At 31.0% G+C, this 15,309-nt stretch overlaps 1 protein-coding gene across 1 annotated transcript in view; it reads left to right on the forward strand.

Annotated features, from left to right (window-relative positions):
• The first annotated feature begins 12,235 nt into the window (after positions 1-12,235).
• Positions 12,236-15,309, forward strand: part of LOC123654217 (calcyphosin-like protein) — a 65,491-nt gene continuing 62,417 nt past the window's right edge. The window contains exon 1 of the mRNA XM_045590134.1: positions 12,236-12,311. Within this exon, the coding sequence (XP_045446090.1) occupies positions 12,245-12,311 (67 nt within the window). The 5' untranslated portion in view covers positions 12,236-12,244. The remainder of the gene's footprint in view (positions 12,312-15,309) is intronic.

Genomic DNA, 15,309 nt, shown 5'->3' on the forward strand with positions numbered 1-15,309 from the left:
ATACCTCAAAAAATCAGGGCAACTATCCTTTGTGATTGGGATAGATGCCCACGTATTTTTTAAATAAATTATAAACAAAATAGCATCTATTTACAACTATATGCAGACTCAATGACCCAGTATATAGATGTGATAAAAAATATAACGGAATTTATTACTATTTATAAAATTATACAACCTTAAATACTAACCTTTAAAACTTTGACGTGTTTTTAAATTTCGCCACGGAGAAAATTACACACAGGATCCAAACGCGTCCTTGCCACACGAATATCTGTGGATACCCGAGGTACGGGGTGTCTTCGACTCCTACTTATGCGATTAATTTTTATTTGTGAGTTCGGGATGTTAGGTTTTTAGAACATGAGGCATCTATCCCACTGCGGCATCTCTCCCGGTTTTACCATACCTGACAAGCACTTTTTATTTAAAAAAAAAGACATTAATATCGGTACATCCATTAAAGAATACTGTAACAGACATATAAAACATACATTCGAATAGAGAGCAACCTCTTTTTTTTGAAGTCGATTAATTCATAATAGGTGGGGGAAAAGCTTTTTCGTATATTTTAGTAAAAAGTTGTAATAAAATCTTTATGGTTGTATTGTTTGTAACTGGCTGGTTCTATTCTATTTCCCGCCACTTTTGACTTGTTTTTCATTTTTTTATTAAGAAAATGGGATTATAATTAATGTTGTAAAATCAGACCCTTTCATTTGCATTTCTATATAAAAAACGAAGAAACTTTTCCCCTAATAATACTTACTAGCCCAAAATTATAAACTATTTTTAAATTTTCCACTGAATTTGAAAAATACTATGCGCCAGCCCTAATTGACATATCCCAAATGAGAGTATAACCGCTTGCACTTCGCACAATCGCTCCTTCTAGACTTGAAGGTTTGGATTACTACATATAAGAGTTCTTTAAAATGCACCTTTTTTAAATACAACACAATATATGCTACTATATGTATATACTGGCAGTTAGAAAATGAATCTTATTTTGTTTACAATTTAATATGACGTCATTCGTGTCCACTTTCGATTATGAGTCATAGCAAGCTATGGTCTATTACTACAGGTCATCTTTGTATTACCAATCCGAGACATTTGACATGACATTCGTGATATCAATTATGACATTATATTGGCACTTTTTAAGCCATAAAGCAGATTAAATGTTTGGTCCTCTCATAACCTTAGTATGCGATCAACCTTGTAAACTGCAGTGAATAAAAATCAGCTTCATCAACATCATACATGGAATAAACTGCAGCTACCATTGTCAAGTTCACAGCATCCCCGCCACGACGAGTGCACGCGGCTCCATTAAATCGGTTATTAACGAACCCATGGCGCAGTGGATTTTAATGACACTCGACGCGTGATTTTTGTTCAACTCGTTATACTTCACCATTTTAATCGAGCATTTATTATTTAATTAATAAATATGAGAAATTGTGATTAAGTTTTTGTTTTTAATGAAGTTATTATTTTTAGAGGATTTAATAAAAAAGTAAATTAAATTTTTTTTTGTTAGTTTATAAATCGGACTAATTTCAGAAGATTTCAAAAATCTTATCCGTTAGAATACTTTAGTAAAAAAATTTCATAGGCTGTAAATCGTCACACTAAGGCTTAGTAACTTATAAACGATAGTGAAATCACGAAGGTAATAAAAAGATGTGATTGAAAATAAAGTATTTCAAAAAAATAATTATATATATACTGATATTATAAAGCTAAAGAGCTTTTTGTTTGTTTGTTTGAATGCGCTAATTTCAGGAAATATTGTTCTAATTTGAAAAATTCTTTCAATATTTGATAGCCCGTTTTTCGGGGAAGGCTAAAAGCTATTTTTTCAAATTAACGCGTGGGAATCCGCGAGGCACAGCTAGTATAGAAATATTTTCGATAGAGCTTTTACATTTTATTAAGATACTCAGTTTTGCATTTACTTTTTAAATAATAATAATATTAAATTGTTTTTAGGTCATTATTTTTTACAAAAAACATTAAAAAAGTCTTTTAAGCAAAAAAAGACCAATATCAGCGTAACCGTATAAACGAAATGTCAGCGTCCATTGGTCCGTTATATTGCTCGAAAACTGTTCATGCGTTTAAATTTTTATAGTTGTTAGTTGGAACTGGCAAATATTCGAACAGCTTAACCAGTTTTTCGTTTTTGTTTTTAATATTACTTTTTTCCATATAAACGGTTCTATAATCTTCAATCATTTTATTTAGAGCATTTTTTGTAATTAATATTAAATTATTGACTAATTTTTCACTCCTAGATTTATTTTGATTTTTCATACGCGTATTCTATTATTCTTAACTATAATACCTTAACCTTACCAACTCGTTAATTGTTTAATATTCATAATACTTTATCATGATATTCATTCATGTAACATTTCATATACATTGATAATAATGTTTTAACCTTGTATTACTCGAGCAAATTAAATATTTCACGAAGGCAAGCTGCTTTAAGTTCGAGTATTTGGGTTCTAGTCAAACTAGAATATTCATAGCTCGGTAAGATTCCTGGAACTTGTGAGCTATGAGAGACAGGCAGGCTATGCCCTTTTTCGGCGATGGAATCTGCATCTGTACTATTCATATCGACGCTTGAAAGGCAATAATTACCAAGCGACATTTTGGGCGATATTGACACTATTTCTTAAAATATTGAGAAAATTAATAATCCTTAAATATCAGCTTACAAAGCTTTCAAACTGCATTTAAAATCCGTTAGAATCGAGTAACAATGACTAATAGGCGATTTTTAAGGAATTTAAAAACAAAAAAAGCTTTGAAATGCTCTAGTGTAAAGTTGCCAACATGTCGCTTAGTAATTATTGCCTTTCAAGCGTCGATATGTATTTCTACTAAAGAACGCTACGTATTTAATATTTATACTACACTTTTTTATGTGAGTGATCGACAAACAAGCGTACGGCTCAACTGATGGTATGCGGTTACCGTAGCTTATACACGCCTGCAACACCAGCAAAAGTTTTGCAAGCGCGTTGCCGACCCCATCCCTAGTTTCCCCTGGAGACAGGAGAGGACAGTGTTTAAATACTTTTAATTACGACGAATATTATTGTTTACTTGAAAATCGTAAGTCGTTTATCTCAATAGAAATAACCGTTTCTTAAAATATTACCCTTTCAATACAATATAAGCATAAAATATTATAAGAAAAAGTTTTCTCTCGAAATCCTTAGCATTACCCGAAACCTTTGGATGATGTGCACTGTAGCATTACACAAAATAACTCAGAGCATTTTGTTAAAATGTAATATCACATTACTCGATTTTACTCGTGAAATACTGGCGATGTGTAATGTTGCATTACTCGACATCACACTTAAGATCATAAACGATGGCGTAATGCAAGATTACGCATATGTAATATAAATGTAGGTAATGTTTGAAAAAAATATATTTTTTTTTACTTTGTCGAGCAGTGATATTTGTTATGAAATCTAAAAGAATCCAAATAAAAATGTCGGAATTTACGTCACATTGGCGAAAACATTTGTGCTTATTTGGCACTATTGAAAGCCATTAACCCTAAAGAAGAAGAAGAAAGAAGAAAATGTCTAAATAGTACAAATGAATTTACTATTATCCATGTAACTTTTAAAATAACAAAGAAGAAAATTAAAATAGATCATGAGACGAATTTGAAAAAAATTGGTACCGTTATACAACGCCTTTAAAGCTACAATTTTCTATGAATCATACGAAGAGTTCAGTGAACCGTAATATTAACACAACTATGACAACTAATAAGAAAAAAGCAAAGAAAAATCACACAGATTGTATCGTTACAGTTGAATAGACTTTTAGGAGGCAAAAGAACCACTACTAATAATATAATGTCAGTATCAAATTACAGCCTATCAAATACTAACTGACCCAACGAACTTCGTACGAATATTTTTTTGTGCTTATATCGATTCTTTTAAATTATGTTTAACACACCTTTGTCTTGATAACTACGAACACAAAAGAAAGAATTATTCAATATGTTGTAGTCGTTCAGAATATACGCGTACATTCATTACGGTGATTCGTTTTTATTTATATAGATATAGATAAGTAAATAAGAATGGTATCATAAAGAAATTAATCCTAATATTAGCGAGATAACTTTATGTACAAATATGTTTCATTCCATTATCTCTCCATTCGATAAATGAATCATCCCCTTCTGGAAAAGTCCTCTTCAAGTTTGTCATCCACTTGAAATAATGCGATACAAAGATATAACTAAAACATATATCATAATATTTTATCTTGATACGATTATTTATTGCTATCTATATTGTATTCCGAAATGTTAGAACCATCTTTCAGTTTAAATCGTATTAATTAGCATTAAGAGTAATTGATCCACTCTTATAAGTTGCAGTATGATATTTTACGGCCTATAACATTTTCCAAACATCAGGAATTTTAAATGATTACGTATTTACAATTAAATTAGACAAGTGAATTTTAATATAAGGGTAATTTTAAAGGGTAATTTTTTTATTATTTAAAGTGGATAACAGTACTGGATCACGATTTATCGTCCTTGTTAACTCGTCTTATGAGGAGATATTAGCTAACTATTTTGGGTAGACTTTTTAAATTCTAGTGACCTTTCTGACATAGCAATGTTACTTTAAATTAAAGCTACTTAGCGTAAAGTACTAAGTGAGAGATACACCTTATAAAAACTCGATGTAACTTCGATGAAAACGTCGAGTTTAACTTGTGAAGTTTTTCGGTGTACGACAGAAATATGAGGCAAGTTGACTCGCTAACTTCGAATGGGGGAAACAAAATATTTATAACTCTCGTAAATTTAAAGGCAATCAGGAACTTTTTTAACGGTGAGTTTCTCTTCATAAATCTCCGTCAAAATTCATTCACTCAGTTTGCATATAGGGAAGATTTTATCAAGAATTTATTGTGACAAATTTTTGCCTTCGCTACTTTTTTTTAAACAACTTATGTAACGATTCCCAATACAAAAGCCTTTGTTGGTTTTAATATTTGGCACCAAATTCCTGCAGTGTAATTAAAATCATATGTCGAGGGTTCCACAACACATACATAATCACAAAAATCCAAACACTTTACATGTGCGATAGTAAAACTGACCGATCGACCAAGCGCCAAAATGTCGTCGAAAATAGGACGATAGTTATCTTGCCACCTTTTAAGAGGTATTCATCAACTGCAGAGATAATATTACACACTGAGAACATAAACATTTTTGACATAAACACATGCAAAAACACTTCACTTAGCGCTTAAGTAGCTAAGTACTGCCATTAAGCCAAGATAACTAAGCAGTTACACTATCCTTTTATAGAATCCATCCTCTTTACTTTATAATTAGTTAGTTGTAAGCCATTTTAATAGCTGACCATTTTTCAGTGTGAAAATGAGAATAAAATGTTTCGCTCGTAACTTCTAGCCGCAGGGCTCTCATAAAACAGTACTTTCGCGCTTTTGTAAGTCATTTCCCTAAGGTGAAGTGATAAACTTACTCTATTAGAAACGTGGAGAAAATAGAGATCGAGTAATATTTTTATATATTACACAACAACTATACGGAATGAAAAATTATCAAAGTAGAATTTAATGCCCACTTTTCTCCGAAAGAGAAAACTTAACTTGTTTATCAATGATTTTCTCTAACCGAATACTAACACTTAAGTTATATTTTATATAAGAGTTAATTTTGCTAAAATTATTCAAAAACGGGATATTTACCATGATTTTTATTTTCATTTTGCAGAGCTTGATATTTCGACATTAGCTATTACTGTCTTGTTACTCGTAAACTTTTTAGAGCTATTGAAAGTAGAAGCAATAAAAATAACAATGTTAATTTAAAATCTTACATTCAGTACTTAATTTTTTTCAGAAATAGTTTTTCTATAAAACTACGTAGGTAACCGTAAGCGATTCTTGTAGCTTAAGGGTTAGTAATACCTAGGTAGCTACAACCCCCCAGAGCTCTGGTCACCTTACTCATCACAGGAACACAGAGTATTATTTAGCTCTCTTTGAGCTCTTAATGCTCTGCTTCGGACTGCTCCAGATTATGAGCAGGAAATTTCCTGCTGCGCCCTACGCCTACCTTCAAGAAGTAGTATTCAAGAATAAGTATTTAGTTGTGTTCTATTTCGTATTTAAATAACTATTCAAAAAGGAAAGTAATAAATATACAAAATTGTTAGCCTTATTTTTAATAGTCAACCTTTTTACCAATTCGATAAGCGAGATTATACAAATTATATGGGACAAAATTCTTCTATATTATCGACAATTTTTATAGCGTTTTTATGAAAGCTCTAACAAATTAAACTGTAACAAAGGTAGGTCGAACATTTCCCCAGTATGGTTTTTCCCTGAAATGTCCTACTTCTGGTAATACACTTGCGCAGTTTGAAATATGAAATTTATACTTTAAAGAGCGTAGAACCTGATACTTTGTATATCTTCAATGTTTAGCAGGTAAATATTGTCTATCTTATATGCAACATTGTCATAATATGGGCTAACTATATTGTATTGCTAAAGTCTTTTACCACTACACTCATTTTTTAATAAAAAAAGTATTATATAACATTATACATAAAAAATATCATTTTTACATGCATTTTCAATAAAATGCACATTTAAATAAATTCGATATATAGAATTTGTACACTAATCTGGTATCTTCAGATTAAATATTTCGTATATTATAGAAATAAAAATCAGCTCTAATTGGATTAATAAGCACTAAATAAAAGTTACACACACTTATATTTATCTTAAATCTCGTTGTAAATATATCTGAAAACAAATATCTAGGTAACTCGCAAGACCTGAAGTTGAGATCAAAGGAAGAGAACCTATTCATAAGCTTCCATGTCAAAGTGACGGAGCTTGAAGTCTCTTTTATTAACTGAAATACTCGTTGCTTCCTTCAACCGAGTTCTTTGCATGAATTCACTTCTCGCTATTAAAAACTTTTTATAGCTAGTTCTATTTATTTATTTTTTAATTTAAATCTAAATATAGGTACATCTATTTGTGGGAGATCCGACTAGAGCCGAGCTAGTGCGGATCTTAGACTATATCAATGCTTCTTCCGTATAAATTCAGAGCTTAATACATATTTATAATCAACGTTATTCTTTTCAACTGAAGAATATGTACCATGATGTAATATACTTGTAATGATACAAAAACATTTGAATAAAAAACTAAGTCTTGAATTTTAGCGTACGAAGCATCGTGATCAACTAGCCCCAGCTTAACACTTACAGAAAAAAAAAATTGTTGCATTTTTCTATAACCAATCTGACTGTGTGGTTGAAGCTACGCGGTCTTGTCAGTCCTGTCAAATTTATTATTGTATGATAATTTGTGTCAGCAGAATTATTAAATTGAATACTAATTTTTTTACAGACTAATGAACATCCACATTTCCTCCTTGCAGTATCCATTCTGTACAACGAAGCTTGAACTTTTATAGCCTCCTGGCTACTTATTTATTATAAGCATATATTTATGTGCAAAATAATCTAAGTAATTTAAAGCACATGTCTGTAAATCTTTTGGAAGTTTAGAACGATGCAATTTTGTCTTATATACATATAAACATTTTAAAAACTTTTTATTAATTCGATAACCTACAAAAAAAAAATGAGCTTCAATGTAACAATATAACATATCTCTTTCGTTTGATAACAATGGAATTCCGAAAACACAAATACACATATTCATTTAATTCTAATCATTCATTCATTCATTCTCTTTTGTATTCATTCGTTTGCTTCAATTACTAGAGTCAAAATACCCTAAACGATTTCACCAATATACTGTAGGAATTTAATTCCAATTACAATATATATACTCCTACTAAAATAAATTTAAAATCTATTATTTAAGCTTAGTTTAAAACAGATTTACTACGGAACTTATACCACTTCTATTTGTTTGATTTGTTGTGGCTTAAAATTAGTAGGTAGTATTTTTGTTTTAATTGTATGCCTCTCTTGTATTCACCTCAACGCCATAATACGATGTGTTAACTTATAAAGCTATTTACTATAAAAATATGAAAGTAAACGAAACATCGGCTTGTCGCACAAACATTCCGATAAAATCGCAAGTTTTTTAGTTTCCTTTAACGACAAAAGCCATCAAGCAATGTGTTTCCGATGTCTACAAACTTACGACCGACGTACAACCAACATTCCGTACTTGCTTGTAGTAGCAGAGACATGAGGTCATCGATCTTACAACCTCGACGCATTCGCAAAGAACAATGTTGTCTACTTTCCTTGTTAGTAAACATGTAATTTAAGCGACAGTCGATTTTCTTTTGCTGACGTATATACATACTAACAACTTCTGTCCGTCCGTATTTAATTAATAAAATTAAATTTACACGATAAATAATCAGCAACATGTCATATATACTAAAACCTTCTCCGAAACACGCTGCATCTTATCGTATAAGAATTATTCCGATCGGCTCAGTAGTTTTCGCAGTATAACCGAACAAAAAGATCGTCTTTATTATCAGTATAGATAGATACACATGTACCCAATTGTATATTATTTGTAAAAAAATAATTGTATTAAAATTTTCGATACAAATAAAAATGAATCGCTAAATTTGTTCCTAAGCGCAAAACTCGAGAACGGTGTGACCGATTGGGTTTTTTTTTGTTTAAATTTTTTTTTATCGGAAAAAATATTTAGAAAATTGAAATTCATAAAAAGATAATTTACATTGCACGTAGTAAGCAAGTCACAAGAAAAGACAACATCTATCGGGTTAAATAGTTTTATCACTACGAAATATATTACTGCACCAATACAACATGTCGCTTCAGCCTGTAATATCCCACAGCTGGGCAGCATATGTCTCTTTCCCCATGTTGGGGAAGGATCAGAGCTTAATCTACCATGCTGCTTAAAATATTCTTAAAATATTATTTATAGGATATAATCACTACACCAGTTAAATACTGTTTTTATAACATAAATATTTGAGTAACGTATTGTTAAGTAAACAGTACCAGTACACTATATATTTAACTACTGAACAAAACAACTGCTAAATTACTGCTAAAAATGAAAAAATGAATTATTTCTCGATTTTTATATTTAAAAAAAAAACTATTTTTAACCGACTTCCAAAAAAGGAGGAGGTTCTCAATTCGACTGTATTTTTTTTTTTTTTATGTATGTTACATCAGAACTTTTGACCGGGTAGACCGATTTCGACGAATTTTGTTTTAATCGAAAGGTGGTGTGTGCCAATTGGTCCCATTTAAATTTATTTGAGATCTAACTACTTATTTTCGAGTTATATCTAATAATGCGTTTTTACTTGACGCTTTTTTCGTCGACCTACGTTGTATTATACCGCATAACTTTCTACTGGATGTACCGATTTTGATAATTCTTTTTTTGTTAGAAAGGGGATATCTCTAGTTTAGTACCGTGATAAGGAAACCAGGATCTGATGATAGGATCTCAGAGAAATCGAGGGAAACTCTCGAAAATCCGTAATAACTTTTTACTGGGTGTACTAATTTTGATAATTTTTAATTTAATCGAAAGCTGATGTTTATCATGTGGTCACATATAAATTTTATCGAGATCTGATAACTACTTTTTGAGTAATCTTTGATAACGCGTAGTTGCTTGACTATTTTTTCGTCGATCTACGTTGTATTACTTGTTGATGTAATTGAAGTCGGTTTTTTTTTCGTTTGCGAGCAAACACAATTATTTTAAATTAACCGTTGCATAGCAGAAAAATAGTAAAACATTTGAAAAAATATAATAGGTAATAGCCATTTTATATTTTTTTGTTTAACTTTTAATACATAGTTGTACTTAAGAGATGTATTCTTCTTATACACATACATAAATGCATAATAGATGTATAATTCAGCGGCATGAACCCAGGACTGTACAGCCCTTCGTACGCATTAGGGTGGCGAGCAGGGGATGATCCCTATAACAAAAGATGTTAGCAACGCATATCGATTCACCACCCCCTCTGTTAAATTTTGTTAATAAACGAACAACTCGGACGCTGCGGTTGTTTCGAATTTGGACTCATTTTTTTAATTTATGCATCAGTTAGGAAATATGACAAAAAATTAATAACATATGAAAATTGTAATCTTCTAACTGAGCAGATGGAGTGCGTAAGTGCTGAATTTTTTTTTTTTTTTTGTTGTAAATATGTCGTTTTTTTTTCTAATTTTCGATTATACAAATCTAACACATTGGCGATTAATTTTTACTTATATAGATAGAAATGCAATGAGCATTTTTGCTTATAAACACTTGCAGTGGTGAAGTAATCACAAATACATCGCTATAGCTTAAGGAATCGAGATACTTGAGGATTTTACTCTTTTATGCACAGTACTAACGCAGTCAAGGTGAATTACCAACACCTAGGTTTTATTCCAATAACGTATAGAACAAAATTAATATCTTTATTTCCCTACTAATACCATAAAGACAGGTTTGTGAGGTTGTATGTGTAGATGATACGATATGATAACATTCGTTTCAATAAAAATTTTACATACATTGTCTGTTGTTTATTCAGAATAAAAACATAGGTTGCTACTTTGCTCACTTTTCAACCGATTTAAAAAAAAGAGGAGGTTAATCAACTCGACCATATATTATATTTCTTTTTTTTTTAATGTATGTTTGGGGATAACTCCGTCGTTTATGAACCGATTTTGATAATTCTTTTTTTGTTGGAAAGGAGATATCCCTAGATTGGCACCATGATAAGGAAACTAGAATTTGATGATGGGATCCCAGAGAAATTGAGGGGAACTCTCGACAATCCGCATAACTTTTACTGGGTGTACCGATTTTAAAGATTTTTAATTTAATCGAAAGCCGATGTTTATCATGTGGTTACATTTAAATTTCATCGAGATCTGATTAGAACTTTTGGAGTAATCTTTGATAATGCGTATTAACTTGATTATTTTTTCGTCTATCTACGTTGTATTACTTGTCGATATAATTGAAGTCGGTTTTTCTTTGTTTACCTGCAAACACAATTATTTGTCAAGAATTCTTGTGGGTTCGAAAGTTACGCGAGTAATGTCGTGAGACGTAGCGTTTATCTATACTCTATACAAATAAATAAAATTAGAGTGTCTGTTTGTAATATTAAAATAACGGCTTTTTACTAAATGCATACGGTAAATATACCAAAATATCATTTTTTACAATTTTTGACTCTGTCTTGACTTTGTCTGTCTGTTTGTTCCGGCTAATCTCTGAAACGTCTGGACCGATGTTGATGGGACTTTCACTGGCAGATAGCTGATATAATAAGTAGTAACTTAGGATACTTTTATTTTAGAAATTTATTTTTTTATAATTCTGCGAACCGAACAATAACGCGGACGATGTCGTGGGCACAGCTAGTTCATAAATAATGATTAATAAACCTTTTTATATGTGATGTAGTGATTATAGATTTTGTTTTATTTTTATATATTATATAAAACATACCGTACCTACTCGAAATTACGTTTCCATGTTTGTACTTAATAGATAAGTAACATGCAAATATTAATTTTTCTCTATAAATAAATATGTAGAGATTAAATCAAAATAAGATCTGTTAAGTCGTTGTGGGTACAATTGAATATAGAAGACTTTTCCGTCTATTACGACTTTTAAGCGAGATAAAAAGTACAGTTGTAAACGTTAACTCAGTTAAAAGAATTAGTCGTCCTAGGCCAAAGTTGACCGGATAGTATTTCATCTAACGACCTAAGTAGTTAATATACCAACATTTTTTTTAATGCAGACAAACAGACAAACGGTCCATAAAATGTAAATGATCTTTATTGTGTCACAAATGAGCTAGTTCCTTTAGGGATTTATTTATTCATTCAAAGTTCCCTTGAAATATTTAATACATCCTTTTTTAGAGCAAGTGTTGTGCACACAGGAAAATTCCTATACTTAAAAAGTGATCCATTTTGTATGTACCGCGACAGCATTTGTTTAAAAGGTCAAATACTTGTAGAACTAATGATAAACAATAAGTAACAATGATGTGCGGTTATCCACTTGCCAAGGTCGATTCGCATCTAATGAGTGCCGTGGGCAGTCACGGTCGTTATATATAAAGCAGATTGAGTTAAAACAACCAGTAACAATGGCATTTCCAGAAATTTTAGTTGTGTTCGCGGTGTTCGCAATGTGTGCTGCGGCGCCGAGTGATCGTGAGTTGATAATGATTATTATTACTATATGCATCAACACAAAACAAACACAAGTAAATACACACTGTTCATAAGTGTTTATATCGATTTGTCTGGAATGGTTGATAACAGAGCAGAGAAAACTCTATACAATATTGTATGGCGTCGCGTTATGTATGATTAAGCATAGCCAGGATTTTATTAAGGCCTAGGAAACAAAACCTTAAGTAAACCTAGATGCTGCAAAAAAAATCATTAATAAAAGAAATAATTTTCCAAACTACAATCAAAAACCAAACCAAATATTAAAAAACAAACAAAAACATCTCAAGTTTTCTTTTTGCCCTGTTTCATAACTTGACTTGTTCGTTTTTACACTTCGCTACGCTCATGTTAGCTAATAAAAGAAAGTATCTTTGAATTATAGACGGACAATAATAGTCACGTTTTCTAGAGTTTTGTAGCAAAATATTGGCTGAGAAACTATCTACAAATACTCAGTCGTCCGTCCATCTAGAGCTGCAGATATTTTCATATGTTAGGTGCAAGTTGTCATATAATATATACCATTATAAGCACAATTAATAGAACAAAAATTTAAAGAGAATTTCCATAGAACAATACTAATGTTTACGTTTTTGACGCGACTAATGTTAGTAGATATTAAGCGCTAGTGTTTATATCAATTATTTATATATCGTTCGTGTGGGAGTCAGACCCAATCGACCGGTTTTTTTTTTCACTAAGTTATCACAACAACTTTTCTAAATATTGTCAGACAAGATATATGACATTTATTATTTAATACTTATTTATAGACTTATTAATTTTGAAATTCGTGAACTATATATTTTAATCAAAATTGATTTTTATCATTTTAACAAAAGACAAATTCTACTAACAGTCTTTTAATGTACATGATTTGTTTAATAAGTAATTTATTTCTAAATGTATATTATAAAATAAAGAGTGTGTTTGTTTGCTTGAATTTAAAGCAAGACGGATCTCACTTAAAAATAATTTTTGCTAGATTACACTATACCCAACTGAATAAAATATTTATATGTTATGCTATATGGTAGAATATTTATGTGTTTTAGAAAAGGACCTTTTCTAATTGTAATTTTTAAATGATTATCGCGATAATCCGACTCGTTAATATGAGTCTTTGTTATTGTAAAAAAAATTACAAAACAGTTCTCAGTACAATTTTAATTTATATAACTTCATTTGTAGATAAACATTTGAGAGCATAGAATTTTAATATTGTAATGTAAGGCCGACGTTGATATACAAGTGAAGAATCACTTATGCAAGTGCTTTATTAGTGAATGTTTGTCCAGAACCCCTTACTGTGTTGATGCTCCTACATATTTGATGCGGAACAGGTTTCGATCCCATCACAGAGATGCTTTGATAAAAAATTCTAATTGCTTAGACCGGTCCAAGTGGTCTATTGAGAATTGTGAGACAATATATATCGAACAAACAAACACTAGAATTACTTTCTATCTTTATTAATTTAATGAAATTGCGGAACTTTATGCCAGGCCTAAGGAATTAATGTTATGACTCATAAGCGATGAAGGTCTCTGCTTTAAGCAGTAACTTCAAATGCGTAAAATGGATCCGAACTAGTACTGCCGTGCTACTAGTAGACAACCCTGTCTAGTTTATTAATTACCATACAGTTATATGATATTATTATTAATTTGATATTTCAATAATTACCGGTATTCTTGTCGGTACGTACAACAATAAAATAATATGTTTAATATGTTGTCTATATTTCATATTTAATTTGATATTTAATTAATGGTAAAAAACGTGCTATGTAATATAATTGAGATTCTCGAAAAGTAACTCCAGAGAAGCTCACCTAAAAATTCATATAAACCTATAAAAGAATCAATCTCTCTGTACGTGTTTTGAAATATACATTTCCTGTGTAAACTTGTATTATATAAAACTGTGTATCTCAAAACTTTCAGGACTCATTATTCATTCAAGCTTGAAGATGTGTACTTCATCTCAAGACCGAGATGAATAAAACAGTGAAATTCGTTTTGCGTGATACATAACTTAGTATATTATATTTATATATAATGTAACTTTAAATTATTAATCTCAACTGGTAACACTAATTAACTTTTTTAACTTCATTTTACAACAAGTACACGTGTATTTTAAAAATCGGTCCGTTTTTTAAATGAAATTATTTTAACATAGACAGACATTATTAATATTTACATTAGTTATTCCGTTACAGCGTATTCCATTTACCATACCTGTATACTGACGCCGACGTGGCGCAACGGTCACAGCAATGGATTGTGGCTGTTGCGCTGGCCGTTGCGGTTTCGATCCCCACACATGACAAACATTTGTAGTGGATAAGATGTTTCCCATGGTCTGGGTGTTTGTGCAGTCCTTACGGATCTCACCACCCTGCCTTGGAGAGCACGTTAAACAGTCGGTCCCGGTTGTTATTATGTACATCTGATAGCGATCGTTACTCATAGTAGAGAATAGGTATATCCGCCAACCCGCATTGGAGCAGCGTGGTGGATTAAGCTCTGATCCTTCTCCTACGTGGGGAAAAAGACCTATGTCAAGCAGTGGGATATTAAGGCTGAAGCGTAAACTGAAGGCCTGTACTTTTACCTACAGATGGCAGCTTCTTTGTATGTAAAAGACATTGCTAAGTGTTTTTTTTTTTTTTTTGAGATCAGCTCTATCTTTCCAGTTATATTACACAAGTAAATTAAAAAAAAAGAAATATTAGCTGGTAATTGTTAAGTTTTTAAGTACAACTTTGGTATAAAATCTTATTAAGAAAAAAATGTGACTAACACTATTCCAATTTAAAACTATTAGGAAGTAAAATGTTTATTAGAAATGTTTATTATTGAATTCTTGTGATTTTCCTTTTTTATAAGATACATAATTCTTGGCATGGTCCGCTTAGCTTTATGGCAAGATTTTTGTGTCTAATACTACCACATATAAATTATATACA

This window comes from Melitaea cinxia, chromosome 6, assembly GCF_905220565.1.
Source record: "Melitaea cinxia chromosome 6, ilMelCinx1.1, whole genome shotgun sequence".
Classification (NCBI taxonomy): domain Eukaryota; kingdom Metazoa; phylum Arthropoda; class Insecta; order Lepidoptera; family Nymphalidae; genus Melitaea; species Melitaea cinxia.